Source organism: Vipera ursinii (assembly GCF_947247035.1).
Source record: "Vipera ursinii genome assembly, chromosome: 6".
In the NCBI taxonomy this organism is placed as follows: Eukaryota; Metazoa; Chordata; class Lepidosauria; order Squamata; family Viperidae; genus Vipera; species Vipera ursinii.
The window spans coordinates 67,706,755-67,722,549 of record NC_139515.1 but is presented as its reverse complement, the minus strand read 5'-3'; the positions used below and the strand labels follow the sequence as shown (position 1 = coordinate 67,722,549).

At 40.5% G+C, this 15,795-nt stretch overlaps 1 protein-coding gene across 1 annotated transcript in view; it reads right to left on the bottom strand.

Moving 5' to 3' along the window:
- The window catches only part of ALDH1L2 (aldehyde dehydrogenase 1 family member L2), a gene marked incomplete at its 5' end in the record, with an annotated part of 31,588 nt that extends 16,698 nt beyond the window's left edge, over positions 1 to 14,890 (bottom strand). The window contains 9 exons of the mRNA XM_083365697.1: positions 404 to 495; positions 4,478 to 4,603; positions 4,835 to 4,969; positions 5,541 to 5,630; positions 7,103 to 7,204; positions 8,740 to 8,905; positions 9,772 to 10,006; positions 11,554 to 11,698; positions 14,840 to 14,890. Coding sequence (XP_083221823.1) covers positions 404 to 495; positions 4,478 to 4,603; positions 4,835 to 4,969; positions 5,541 to 5,630; positions 7,103 to 7,204; positions 8,740 to 8,905; positions 9,772 to 10,006; positions 11,554 to 11,698; positions 14,840 to 14,890 — 1,142 coding nt within the window. The remainder of the gene's footprint in view (positions 1 to 403; positions 496 to 4,477; positions 4,604 to 4,834; positions 4,970 to 5,540; positions 5,631 to 7,102; positions 7,205 to 8,739; positions 8,906 to 9,771; positions 10,007 to 11,553; positions 11,699 to 14,839) is intronic.
- Between the last annotated feature and the right edge of the window lie 905 nt (positions 14,891 to 15,795).

Genomic DNA, 15,795 nt, shown 5'->3' with positions numbered 1-15,795 from the left:
TTTAATAGATAATTGTCTAACATTGATCTGGCAGAAAACTTTGTGGGATGATAATGTATACCGAGGTTTTCCCACCCCTTCCCCTTTTTCTCTACAGCATATGTCTTTGAATTGGCACTCTGGAACATTACTGTTTTAAATAAAAACATTAACAGATTAATCAGAGTCAACAAACAATTTTGCTTGTTCTGAGTGATAAAATTGCTTACTGGGAACACAACATCCAGGGCTAACAGGCAATACAGGAGTTTCTGGCTTGAGTCATCTGATTCATTTTGCTCAGGTTAAAAATACTGTAGCCAAGATATCACTATCTCTCTTCCATAAGGTATAATATGAAAAGTAAATTTTGCTGTGTGAGATGCTTATATGCTCTTCAGTGTCTTAGAGAACAGTGACTTACCTAACCACATCCATCGATGTTGCTCCAGCTTTAAAAAAGTCAGTGGTGTCCTCAATTTCAGCCACGTTGCTCAAAATTCCCTTCCAAATGGACTATAAAAGATGGAAATTCCCCGAGACAATGACACAAATAACCCAAGTTACTAATAAGGCACATGGCCTTAAGGTTAGCATCAAAGAACCTTGATCTCCCTATTTTGCATTACAGTACCTACACTCCTCACCATGAAGCTGGAGGAGCATGAAGATGAAAAACAGGGTTGGACTGATGATTCATAACTATATGTCAGGCCAAAGATGTGATATCTGAACAATTTTTTTAAAAAAAAAACTTTGAAAAGTAATCCTGAACTTCTTTTGTACGGAGAAAAGAATATTTTTCTTCACACAGCACAAGTAACTGTGAAATATACCATCAAAAGATGTGGTGCTTGCAGTTATCTCCAATTATTTTTTAATCCAACTAGAATATATTATTATAGATACTAGGGTTGAACTAGTATCTATCTATACTAGGGTATATATAGATTTGATCTCCCAGACATGATATAATAATATCTTTCTCCAATTGCATCTTAAGGCAGCTGCACAATCGCAGGAAAAGACACACACTTCCTTAGTGTGTTGGAGACAGGTACTACATCTATGTTCTTGCAGACTTCAAAGCATTTTGGGGGGGATAAAATCTGAGGTGCTGCAAATTCCTAACAAATTGATTTATTTGGAAAGCAACTTTTTTTCTAGGTATTCTACAAAGATTAAAAACCTGAGAGAATGTATTATCCCAAGAAAGTTCCTCTCAGGTGGACAATCATTTTTTATTAATCAGGTTGTTCTAGGATGTCACCACCTCTTTGGAAGACCATTTCCTTAAAGTATATGCCAATATGTTTCCTAGCTAGCTCTATGGTTCATTGTATTTTAAAATATTTAGTTTCTTATATTTACAATCCAGTCTGAATGGTTGCCAACTTGCATATAAATCTATACTGTTTACAAGAACTCAAAACAAATGATATTTATTTTATTAATTTTTTTATGCCGCCCATCTTCCCTACAAGATGACTCTGAGTAGCTTATTAAACAATATGATATATTATATTTATATTATATATAATATCTATATCATACACAATAAAAGCCAATCATGTGGGACTTCCGGTGGCGACGTGACGCTGAAGACAGCCGTTTTCGGGCTGCCCGCTCCGCAGCTGTGTATTTCCATCGTAAACAGCGCCGATCAGCTGTTTAGATGGATTTGAAGCCCCCTCCTCGGGAAAAGAGGAGGGGGTGAGGCCCCAGGTAGGGGTTGAGCTCTCCGGGGCCGCCTGAGCTGAGAGTTTGGGCGGCTGAAGGATGAGCCCCCCCGAAGCCTGGGTTGCTCCGAGCTGCGCAGCGCCTCTGCTCCGGGATTTTTGGAGCAGAGCCAGGCGTTAGCAACCACCCCTGCCAAAAGGAAATACCTTTGATTATCAAGATGCAGGCAGAGCGGTACAGGAGGTCAATGTGATGTGGACTCTTATCTTTACTCTCTAGGTCAATGGATTTTATAGCTTTAAAGTAAAAGTGCGCAATAAGTGAAAGTGGGGGAAGATGGCGGCTAAAACTTCTAAAGCTCTTCGGAATGCGGGGTCTTCCCTGGTGCAACAGACCTCATTGCAAGCTTTGCTTCCTCCTGCATCTCCTCCGGTATTGACGCTTAAGGATTTACAAGATGCTCTTGGAAAGCATTCATAATTGATGTCTGATATGATGGATGAAAAGTTGAAAAAGCTGGAGGAGAAAATGGAGGAGAAAATGGAGAAATTGGAGAAGAAGATGGAAGAGAAGTTTAGAGCAATGAGGGTGGACATGTTGTCTATGATTGAATCCGTAGCTGAATGTGTGCAACAGCTGGATGTAAAAGTGGAGGATCTCAGTCAAAAGAACTCTATATTAGAAGCAAAAGTATTAGAAAATGAAAATATAAGGGATAAAATGGACGGAGAATTGAGCCTTGTTCAGTATCATCAGATGCAGTATGCTATTAGAATCAGGGGTTTAAAGGAGAATGGTAAAGATGATTTAAAGCAGCTGATTTCTGAGGCTCTGGAAGGGGTACTGGGCCAGCCAGCATCTGAAATTGAGGGAAATATGGACAAAGTTTTTCGTGTAAATTCATGGATTGCAAGACAGAGGAAGTTACCCAGAGATGTGGTGGTCTATTTTACAAAGAGAGTAATTAGAGATGAAGTCATTCAAGCTGCTTATGATACCAAATTGGTAGTGGCTGAGCAAGAAGTCTTGGTTTTAAAAGAGATTCCTCCGAAGATCCTAAGGAGAAGGAAAGATTTTGCATTTCTAGTACAGGAACTTAAGAAACGTGATATTAAGTTTAGATGGGAGATTCCAGTTGGACTGGTGGTGACGCACGAAGGTAAAAGACATCGTTTGGTTACTGTGGCTCAAGCACGTGACTTTTATAGCAATGTGTTAAAAGCAACCCCCCTATCATTTTTGGAAGGGATACGCTGAGGGAAAGCTTCAAGATGTTGCAGATAGACAGACAGAGGACAATGGTGTTGGAGGGGATCAAGTCACAGTCTCATCGGTGGTTGCAGGAGGCCAGAAGATTACGCGTGCCGCCCTAAGAAGAGCGAGACGAGAGCAAGAGCAAGACCAGCAGAAAGTTATGGAATCTCCAAAGCGTGCTTACAGTGAAGATGTGGGAGGGGAGCGGTCTAAAGAAGTTTTGGGGGTCATGACAGACGTGCTCCAAAAGCTTTGGGGCGTCAAGATTGCTGATTAAATTTTTAAATTAGAATGTCAATGGAGTAAATTTATTATAGAGGAGAAAGAAAGTTTTTTTTAATATTTAACACAATTTAAGATTGATGTTATTTGCTTGCTAGAAAAGTATATTAGGGTTATGGACTAAAAGTATGTGTTGAACTAAGAATGGGTACGCAAGCTCCTAATTAACAACAAGTTGTCTTAGAGACTGCCTAAACCTTTTTTTTTTTAACTCTTTTTATTTGAACTCAAGGATGATTTGGAACTGTGAGACATTTGGCGTGATATATGCAAGAACTATTTTTGATCATAGTTTAGTTTGGTCGGAGATTATTAAGGTTAACAGAGATAGGCGCTTTTGGCGCGTAACTGAGAATTTGTTTAGAAACTAGAGAAAGGTGGGAGAATGCAAATAGCAGGTGAAAGTTTTTTTTCTTCTTTTTTTTTGAAATTAATATGAATAAGGACTGGGATTAAGAAAATCTACTCTGAGTAAAGCTCTTTTTCTGCTTTCCTCTTTTTCTTTTTTACTTTATTTGTAATATTAATATTGTTTGTATTCATTTTATATGAGCTAGAGGGAGATAGAATTAATAGTTTATTGTTGATAACATAGGGGTGCTTACGTTTGTTTTTCGATTTTATACCCTGTATTTAGCTCTGGGAAGTCGGGGGGGGAGGAGGGAAGGGGGAGAGGGATAGGGAGGGTTAGATAGGGGTGGGGGAGGGGGGGATTAAAGTCAAAATGTATTGTAAAACTTTTTAAATAAAAAATAAAAATAAAAGCCAATCATGCCAGAGGAATGTTCATACACAGCTCCAGTCCAAATGCCAATGGAAAGAGTTGTGACTTCATGAGTCTTCAGAAGGACAGCAGAACTAACACTATTCAGACCTCAAGGAGAGATAGTTCCAGAGGGCAGATGTGAAAACAGCAAGGTTACCTTTCCTGGGTCCTAAAATGATACTAACTGGCAGATGAGATGCAAGGTATGCCAATACTATCATATATTATGACTTAAGTTGTATATCACCCAGAGCCACCTTATAGAGGAGACAATTGGCATAAAAAATTAATAAATAAAATAAAGACTTTATTAAACATATTTGTATGGCTGTCCATCCTAAATTGCAACCCTGAGTTGCAATGTACAACACTAAAAATGGAGCATATTTTAATGTGCAGCATCCAGTGATGCTTAGCATAAACGAATGTAGTCCCTCACTACAGGCTTAAAATAAATTGATATCAATTTTAAAATAGGTTTCACTTTCTTGTATTTTTCTCCCATCAAATCTTTACCTTAATATTTTCTGCCAACTTCTCCTCCTCCTCAGTAAGTTCTATTGCAGCTACCTCATCGGTAGAGAAATATTTAGATGCTGGGATCATTTTTCCATCTTCAAACTGAAGATTCTTTACTAGCAACTGCAGAATAAGTAACAGAAAAAGCAAGCAACAGTGGAAAAAATGAGGGCTACTGCTTCATTTCAATACTTTCAGCATAATTTCTTATCATGAACTTAGTCGAGGCTTTGGCCCTATCCAAGAGGCCCATAGAAATTGTGTACAGAAACATTCTGTAAGAAAATCTTTATAGAGTTAGTTGGTTTGCATCTTTTATTTCAGTCCAATAGTACTGCATCTTTAAAAGCTTACCATCTTTCCATCATTGCCAAAGAGAACCAGGCCTTTGTCAGTTACCAGACCAGGTTTTGCAGCATTTTTTATTTCCAGCTCTTCACCTGGAGATGTTAAGCCATCAAGAATGGATGAGCCATAGAAAGTAACCATCTATGAAGAAGATAATCTTTATTATGTATGGTTTAGCAAACAGTAGGAGCAATGAATAGCTTTGTGCAAGTGAAAAGATTCAATAGAAGTAAAATATTTGTTCTTTCCTTCAATTGGAATGGAAAGGCGACTTTAAATTGTTACTGAAAGTGCACATTAAAAAGCCAATTACATCTTAAATGAAAGTCCTATAGAAGAAAGTTTGATTCCAGAGAAAAGGCATACTATTGACTTTTTTTGGTCATCAGCATATTTTACTACTAAAATTTATCTCATTATATTATCAAATTATTCTTCATTTTCTAGTAATTTATTTTTGAGTTTGTGCAATGAAATCTGATCAGAAGCCCACCGTCAGGAATGTGACCTTGAGACAGTCACTCTTTCACTAAATCAATCACAAAGGGCTGTTGCTCCTGAAGAAATGTAGCATGCATCTAACAAACAATACTACCAATAATAACATAGTAAGATGATGAATTTCTGATCATTATTTGATATAACTAGGACCCATGACCTTTACATTATCACTAAGGTAGATAAAGTAAGTTTATAATTTGTAATGTTTTACCTGGCCATTGATTTCTGCCCAGGCTCCAGGTACTTTATCATGTCCTCTGATCCAGTTATGCAAAGATAAAGCTGGTTGATCCCAAGAAATCTAGGAAACCAAGAGGCAAAGTTGGTCTCTTCCTATTTATATACATAAGTGGCTTTTAGAGTACAAACAAAACAAGACAGAACAACCTCGACCCCCCTTATCTCCCCCTCACAAAGATCATTTCTATGCTTGTCTGAAAGACAAATCCTGGCTTATGATTGGGAGTTGGGTGACATATGAATTTAATATGTTATTATTATTATTATTACAACAAATTATTAATTCAAACAATGCATTAGGTACCAGTGCATCTTATAATTTGTTTATAACAATCTGCTTTCAAACCATCGTTTAAAGTCGGTTGATTACAACAAACCATAGCTAACACCAATCACTATTTACATTCATCTGAAATACTGAACTTTTGCCAATTTAATTTTTACAGCGTGGACAGCAATAATACTTTATACCCACAAGGGTCTGGATTTCTTCACCTAAGATTGTTTATGAACCATTTACATTTGGAAAAGTTATCTACAAATCAAAAGCATATAATATGGAAAGTTTCATACAGCATCATTATAAAGAAATTTCCCTGCAATGTGCATCCAAAATATATATGACAGAAAAAATGCAGGCAAAAACAAATGCAGAATTTCAGTTTTTGAATACACAGAAAATTGGATGGTAATGAACGATGAATACATTGATACAGGGAGGATGTAAATTAATAGTTCCTTTATTAAAATGTGATCACTTGAAGCAAATGTGCCATAATGTTTACATTATTACTGGTATGCAGGTTTAAAAATTACATTTTAAAAATTCACATGAAGAATGTTTAAATAAAATTCTATATGCATTGTGCAGCTGATCCTTGTTATAGGAAAGATATGCTATTTTATAGAAATTGATCCTACATTGGAAATGCCAAGCAGGTCACTATGCTTCACTCAAAAACATGAATAAAAAGACAAAACATTTTTTCTGTCTAATAAATAATTACTATTACAGTTAAAAACCAGCAGAGAAATCGTGGACAAACTGGTATTTCTCCTTAATACAAATAGATGGGTTTTTTTTAAAATGAAAACTCGTTTGTATTGATTTGAGAATTTTGAGGACTTGAACTCAAAGTCCTCAATGTGTGAAGAAGATGTGTGAAGTCCACACAACTTCAAGTTAGAAAAGTTGAAAAACACTACTCTCATTGAATGGATGATTCTAGGATTTGAAGTCCACGCTTCTTCAAATTGCTAAGGCTGAGAAACATTGCTCTAGAGGGATAACCGTGTTAGTCTGTTGGAAGACAAATAACCTACATCCCAGTAAACCAACATGAGGTTCGTTTGGGGGCTTGGAATGCTGTACAAAACCAAACATTGCAGATTAGCATATTCTGCCAATCATGGCTTGCTTGTTCAACAGAGAAAACTTAGTGCAAAGCATTAAACCAGCCAGTGTGTTGTAGCCCATTCCTCCTTCATGAAATGCCTGGCTTTTAAAGAACAGTGTTCTGTTGCTCAATATACCTTGGCATTTTCTTTCTTCTGGATGCCTTCGTATGTAGCACCATCTTCAGGCTGAGGTATTCGAGGAGCTTGGCCATCAGCAATTAGCTGCACAGCTTCTATCTAAACAACAACAATGAAAAAGCAGCTTTGATTGATCTAGGAAAACAAACATTTTCTTAACTATTTAACAGGTCAGAAGAAATGCTGACATTAGGTGAGCTCTTGAATCCTGTAGAATTTTTGGAAATACACAACACTAGGATATGAATGGCCATACAATCTGCATATCCATCCATAAGCACTGTCAGCCCCACTCCCTTTACTGGCTTAACCCTGACTGCAGCTTCACTATAGGTTGTCCTCGACTTACAGCAGTTCATTTAGTGACCATTCAAAGTTACGTCATCATTGAAAGAAGTGTCTTACGACCATTTTTCACATTTAGAACTGTTGCAGCATTCCCAAGGTCATGTGATCAAATTCAGATGCTTGACAACTGATTCATACTTATGACGGTTGCAGTGTCCTGGGGTCATGCGATCATCTTTTGTGACCTTCTGACAAGCAAACTCAACTGCAGTGATTCACTTAACAGCTGTGGCAAGAAAAGTCGTAAAACGGGGCAAAATTCACTTAACAAATGTCTCACTTAGCAACAGAAATTTTGGGCTCAACTGAAGTCGCAAATCCAGGACTACCTGTATTAGCCACATGGTATGGTTAATAAAGAATCTTTATTCTTTATTAGGAAAGAAGCCTCTATAAACAGTTGATTACCCCTAGCAGGATTCTCACATCCTTCAAGTTTAAAATCAACTATGCTTTCTCCTGCCGCAGCTTACTGGAAATGTTGCTTTGCGGTTCTTATACATGGTGTTCATGGTAGCTATTTACTGACATATTCAACATTCCTCACCTTGCAAACTCTAGCTCCCAACACAGCTTCCTAAACATGGGACTGCTGGAAAGGGAGACAGACTTTATTCACATCCCCGTCTTTGCCAAACACCCTTTCCTCTTTTCATATGCCACACAGATGCTCATTTATCTAAATGTCTGTGGAGATTCTCAGTCATCCAGGTCATGGTTGTCCCAAAGCTGCTTTTTCAAAGGGCAACTGGGGTTTATTTTTCCTACTAATTGATTTAGGTACAGAACAGCTGTTGAAAGGCTGCAATGTCATAAGAACAGGGTCGAGTGGTATTCCAAGATTCATGCCCATATTTCTATAAATGTACTCTAAGAAATCTCATATTCAGTTGTCAATTTAACCTTCAATATATTTTACAGGATTAAAAATTACTTTAGTTCCAGACTCAGAGGTGAGGCCTCTAGTGCAGTTTTCCCCAACTAGATGCCTTCAGATGTGCTAAAGCACACGTTTCATGATTACTTGACATTACTATGGCCAATTGCACTTATGATAGTGATGCAAAAACAATTTTGCAACCAATGGCTGCATTTGCAACCTTTGTAGTATCTCTCTCTCAGTCATTTGTTCACCATTACAGTCAATTAGTACATTATCCTTTTTCGTTCCCTCCTCACACAGCAGAGAGATTGTTTAAATAAGCTCTCACTTCCTGAACTGCTTTTCTCCACAGCTCAGTACAGTGAAACCTTTTAGCTATTTATGATTAGTCAAGATGTCTCACCATAGCTTTGATTCCCTCTGGGAAAAGAAAACGATTATATAGGTCATCAACAGTTTCATTTGGGCCAACATCGCATTCCCTCTGCAGAAGAATTGGTCCTGTGTCCAAACCTTCATCTGCCCAAAAAACTGAAAATCCAGCCTTCTGATCTCCTTGAATTAAAGTCCTGAAAATAAGTAAAACGTAATAAAAAATGTCTGCTTTCTTCATTACTTTGGTCAATTTTGCCTGATTTCAGAGATTAATCAGGGACTGCCTTAATCTGGATTAAGATCTGGATTCCAGGACTGTAGACTAGACAGAGCAATCAAACCCAAAAGAAGGCAACTCAAGGCATGCCCATAAATTTGACAAATAAAACTACATGGATATAGTCATTGTGAGATGAACCTGACTTAGTGAGTCTTTACTTTTATAAAGCAAATGTATTAGCTTTGCAAATTTGGCAAAAGATTTGAATCTTTTGAACAATTATTATTTTTTCATTCTTGTATTAAATGTTCCATTTAAAAATACTGCAGTGTTTATTCCTTACTACATGTGTATATTGCTTGGGGGGGGAAACATTGCATTTTCCTAGCTAGATCACTTGCGCTACTATTAAATCAACAACTGTCATGTTTTTCCTTTAATAGATGGAAACTGGGAAAAGTTACAGATGAAAAGATGAAACCTGGAGAACTTCTTCCCCATAAAATTCCATTAACAAGGCAAAATAATTACAGAGGGAAACCTTTGTCAGGAAACTTTATTGGAGTTGAGCATAGTTATTTTTACCAAGGTCACAACATTGGCCTTACTGTTAGGCAGGGCTTGTTTTCTCATAGAACGCTCAGAATGGAGTTCCAGCACCTTTTTTGGATGGAACCTTGTAGGGTAGGTGAGGCGGGTTGTATGATGTGTGTGAGTTCCAGCACCTTTTTCTTTTACAAAAAAAGCACTGCTGTTAGGTAATATGGACTGTGGACATCTCAGACACTACCTCTCTCTGACCTTCCATCTGTCAGATAAATTATAATTGAGCCTGCTTACCAATTGATTGCAGATGCTCCTCGGTGGCGAGGAAGGATTGACGGATGGTAAATAATAGAGCCATGCTTTGGACTGTCAATAACCTCCATTGGAATGAACTGGGTGCAGAATGGAAGGACGTTCAGTTCCGCACCAACTGAGTTATAGGCTTCAAGAACTTCTTGGATAGGTTTGCCCTTAACTCTCCACCTTGGGAATTTGAACACTGGAGTCCCATCCCTTTCTGCAGCTGAGGCTGGGGAAAAAATGGCTTGTCAGTATTTTTCTTGATGTCAGAACTAAAATATAACATGCAGCATGGAGTTGAAACGACTGTCATAAAAGCCATTTAACAAATTTGTGTACGTGTCTATGTGTATTTTGAAGTCTGTGTTGACTCCTGACAATCGCCTGAACAAAATTCTGCAGTTTTCTTGGCAAGGTTTTTCAGAAGAGGTTTGCCATTACTGATAGTCCTCAAGTTACGACCACAATAGAGGCCAAGATTTCTACTGCTAAACAAGGTTGTTCAGTGAGTCATGCCCGATTTTACAACTTTTTGAGCATGGTTATTAATTGAATCACTGCAGTTATCTTGTGGTCATTAAGTGAATACAGCTTTCCTCCTTTGACTTTGCTTGACAGCTGGGAAGGTCACAAATGGCAATCACATGACCCTGGGATGCTGCAATCATTGTAAATATATGCTGGTTGCCAAGCACCCAAATTTTGATCACATGGCAGTGGGGATGCTGCGATGGTTGTTAACTGTTATAAGTCACTTTTTTCAGGGCTGTTGTTACTTTGAATGTTTGCTAAACAGTTGTAAGTCAAGGACTACTTGCATCTCCTTTCTAAATTTTAAATTTGGCTTTTATTGGGTTAAATTGTCATAAATAAATAAATACTTATTATACATTGTTTAATTCTTTTTTAAATTTTGTACTTTATGTTTTTTAATTTTTTATTGTTGTGAGCCACCCTGAGTCCTTGGGGAGAAGGGCGGCATATAAATTTAATAAATCTCAATCTCTCAATCTCTAGGGCTGAGAGGGAATGACTGGTCCAGGGTTACCCAGATGGCTTTGTGCCTAGAATTCATGGTCTCCTTGCTTCTAGCTTAATGCCTGAACTCCTGCAGCAATAAATTCTCAACTGAGTAAACAGATGTTAGTAACATATGTAGGAACATATCAGCAGCCCATTCAGATATTACAGTAGCACTATAGCCAAGAAAGCTTGCACTCTCATCATCTTATTTTAACACCACAATGGCCTTTACTGTCAGATATCTAAGCCACATGGGTTCAGGCATAGTTGATGAGGTTGGTTTGAGAACATAAAGTAGATCTTAAGAAAAGTACAATTGATTCTGCATTCAAATGCTGCCTGGCCCATACTGTAACCTAGTGATGGCGAACCTTTTAGAGACCGAGTGCCCAAACTGCAACCCAAAACCCACTTATGTATCGTCAGGTGCCGGATGGGCATGGCCCTTTGGGTGGGAGTGGCCAATTGGGTGGGCGTGGCCCATTGGGTGGGCGTGGCTGCAGTGGTAATGGCAGACTGGGTGGGACTAAAAAGTTAAATCAATCAATTCCAACTTTGCGACAACTTTTTTTTTCCCTGCAAGAAGTTGAAATTGATTGATTGAACCTTTTTTTTTTACACATGGTGGCGGAGGCCTAAAGCAAAAAGGGTTTATAACACCCAGCTGAAGGACTAGGACTCTGCGTGCCACCTGTGGCACCCGTGCCATAGGTTTGCCACCACGGCTGTAGCCATTAGAGATTATCTACTTACCCAAAGGATCAGCTTTTCCATTTTTGTCTGGGACTGTGAACACTCCAACCACTTTGTGCCCTTCTTTTTGCAAATGCTTGTAGACTTCTTGTCCAAACAGACTCTGGCCTATTAAAGCTAGCTTTAGTTTATTTTGATAGTAGTCCTATTGACAAAAGCAAAACAAATTCAGTTAAAAAAAACCCTCCAAAGATCAGCTAATTTCCCTATAACCATTCTGTTCCAGTTACAGCAGTTCTTACAGAATAACAGAGTTGGAAGGGACCTTGTAGATTATCTAGTCCAAACCCCTGCTCAAGCAGGGGACACTATACCATTTCTGGCAAGTGGCTGTCCAGTGGTCTCGTGGACATGGTCAACAAATTCTTTCAGGACAAGCAAATGCCTGTACAGTACATATAGCAAGTGCATTAACCCTGCATAGTAAAAACAACAACAAAACCTGGAACTCAGGTCCCGAATCATAAATGAGCTCTTACCTTGTGAGTGTAGCTTATGTTCGCTTCTCTTAACCCTGATTTCATTATGTTACAGCAGCGTTCTTCAAACTTGACAACTTTAGGACGTGTGGCTTTCAACTCCCAGAATTCCTAAGCTTGCATGCTGAATTGTGGGAGATGAAGTCCACACTTCTTAAAACTGCCAAGTTTGAGAAACACTGTGCTAGACCAACGGCGTTTGTCATTTGCGTTACTGTCACTTGCTTTAACTGCCTTAATAATCTGCCTGTCTTGAAATTATTTCTACATGGCTTTACCAGACAAGTTGCATCAAAAACCTGCCTGTCAGATCCATGTGGCAACAATGCCACAGTCCAAAGTAGCCAATAGAAACTGGACATATCTCAGCCAATTACATTATCGGCATATCTGCATAATGTGCACACAGCAAGGCTGAAGATGATGAAAGGCAACATTTCCACATTGGGTAAAAATAAAAACTCCTAGTTAAACTTAGCCTTGGGCCAAGGATGAGGGAAAGGCTACAGGTATGTCCTTAGAGGATGACTCACAAGGCATCTTGGTGCCAGAGTTGTGGGGAGGTGAATATATAAAGAAATGGCAAGGCATCTAGTCAGGAATCTAAATGGGTCTGGATGTGGGTCATATTTAATTTCCTTGTTGTCAGTAAGGCAACCCACAAGAGGGGGAAAAAAGCAAACTAAGACTTTTTCTTTTGGACAGCAGTCTTAAGAAACCAAATTTAAGCACAAGGGCTTATACTGTGATTCTTGGAAGTAGAATTCCAGTGCATAGCTAAGTATATAGAATTTTGGCTGCAATATATGGCTGTTTGGAAGAGTCTTTATGCGGTTAAAGCATCTGAAAAGAAGACATGTGATCGCTTCCACGTCTGCTGGCTGTTCTGCTTATAGCTGGAAAGCTCGTAAAGTCTATCCAGAGGCAACGTGCTGTCGTCAGTCATTCATTCTCATATTTAACATTGCTGATGCAATCCAAGCAGCTCGTATGAAGCCTTCTTACTATATTCGTTCCTTAATGTGGATTTGTTTTTTTAATTTAGGAGGCTGGCAGTTCACTAAACATTGCTGTCGAGCACATATGCAACGCCACTTCCAATAAAGCAAGAGATACTTGGCTAAGTTTGTGAATCTAGTAAGAAAAGAACTAAAGGGACTTTCAGTGTAAATCCCACAAGCAGACTAGAAGTTACATTTTAGGGCATCAGTCATGTCTCTACCATTGAATTTTCTGTGACAATATCATACTGCATGGTATGTCTCCAGAAGAAATAGTGATGGTAGAACTTCATCTCTCATGCACACACAATATTTAAAACATCTGGATCAAAGTGTTTTCTGTGCAAAAAACACTTGGAAAATGCTCAGGCTCCAAACAAAATGCTTTAACATGCTAAGAGAAAATAGAACAGTTAACTCCACAACCAGTAAGAAAATAGTACAGTATAATATAACTTTTTCCAATTTGGAAAGAGATCCATAATTCCCAGTCAGAAGGGGTCAAGACAGCGTGGAATTGGGAGATTTCTAATCCCCAGTACTCTCTAGGGCAGTGATGGCAAACTTTTAGAGACTGAGTGCCCCAAAAAACCTGGCCCCCGCTCTGCCCCCCCATTCTGCCCACTCTGCCCCCACCTGCCCTGCCCCAGCTCCACCCCTGGTCCCACCCACTATGCCCCCACCCACCCTGCCCCTGCCCACCCGCAGGGCCACTCACCGCCTCCACAGCCAGCCACAGATCGCCCAGGAAACCCAGCAGCCTCAACTGCACGCAATGGGGCGCGAGGGCGGAGTCTTGTCCCTGCTGCCCAGCTGCCATGTCCTTAGCTGCACTGCTTTGCGTGGGCTGTGCCAAGGCACGACTCTCCTCCGGAGGGGCTGTTGGGGAGGAGGGGGCTGCAGGGGAGGCGGGGTTGGAACAATGGCGTGCGTGCATGCCTACAGAGAGGATTCTGAGTGCCACCTCTGGCACGCGTGCCATAGGTTTGCCACCACTGCTCTAGGGCCTCAAATTGCAGAAAGTGGGGAATTATTAGAAAGGCAGATTTTACTATGAAACTCGTTGGCTGATACTGAATTGATCTCTTTCACAAGGCTGATGTGAAGGACCCTGTGCAATTTGAAGAAGAATGGTGGGGATACAATGTGATAAATAGCTTAAGTGAAACATTAAATGACCAATTAGACATAAAATGAACATCTCTGGTCTAAAGCAGGAATTCTCCTGAACATTTCCAGGAATTAGGACACATGTATGGGAATGGATTACTTGCTGCATGCATCTGCACGTGCACACAAACACACACACACACACACACACACACACACACACACACACACACACACACACAGAACCCACAGAAAAAAAATCCAACCATCCCATCTTTCCCAGGGAGTCTAAGGTAATGGCCTTTATCCCCGTGGATGGATTATCCTTAACAGTCATGATGCTGAGCTATTTTTTCAGACTGAGAGCGTCCTACATAAGCAGAAACTTTCTGGCAATCCTTGGAACGAGACCAGCATCCAAATTGTGCTGAATTTCTTCTTTGTTAACACAACACCAAGCAGCCAAACAAAATACGGTCTGTTCACGTTACAACAGTTCTCCTGCCTCACCTCCCATCCTTTGCCCTTTCCAATCCTCTGGCAAACCAAAATTCCGCCTCTTGAGAAACACCTGCCTTCCCCTTCTCCAGCCGGGCAGCAAGGGGGAGAGGAGGGGAGGAAGAGGAGTGGACAGCATCCTTCGTTTCTGCCCTTTAGACCGAAGCCCCCTGTCCACGTCCCCACCTTCCTACTCACCCTGGCTGTGGTCGAGAATTTCCTAAGCAAGTGGTTGCTTTTGGACAGCATTTTGCAGGAGAGCAGCTCCGAGGACCAGCCGCCCGCTTGCCCCAGCGGGAACGAACGATCACCTGAAGAGGGAGCGCAAGCCTGAGCTGAAAGGCTGGGCGAGCAAGGGACGCAGCGGCGGCGGCGGCGGCGGCGGCAGCAGCTAGTCTGATGCAACCCAAGCGGGCTGCCTTTGGTTCCGAGCCAGAGAAAAGCGAGCTTGGCGGGGACGCGCAAACGGGGGGCCCGCGATTCAGAGGCGGAGGCGCGCTTGGTGGCGGCCAGGCCTTTCTCCGAAAACCACCTGAATCTGAAACAAAGGGCGGGGAAGCGCTTGTCTGAACGCGGCCTTTTTAGAGCCGGGAGGCTGCCTCCGAACCTGGGTTAGGCTCGGCTGGGAATGAATCATGGAGCAGAATTTCAACAGGTGCAGATTTTACCAAGAGAGGCCAATGATGTAGCACAGTCTTGTTCACCTACTTCTGCCTAGGGGCGGCGGGTGGCGGGAGAGTTTTCCCAGCTAGCATCCTCTTACTAGGATAGATGACTATCCCCATCTTCTTCATCCACTGAGTCGGGCCGGCTGGGGGTGGAAGGAATTGTGTGCAAATGAAATCCATCTGGAGGACAGCAAGCGGGCAACGCTGCTCTAAGGCCTGGCTTTTCTTGCTCTGACGGTCCCAGTGCCTAAGATGCAGGAGAGAATGAGCTGTTATTAGATTTGCATAGTGCAGATTACAGATGGGGAAGATCTACTTTTCTGCTCATTTTTTTTTACATCTGGATCTAGCTATGACAAAAGGAAGAAGTCAACATAGTCAAGAGTTAATTAGGGAGAACCTGGTTATTTTATTTTTATTTTTATTTTTATTCCATTTATATCCCGCCCTTCTCCGAAGACTCAGGGCGGCTTACAAGCTTAGCAG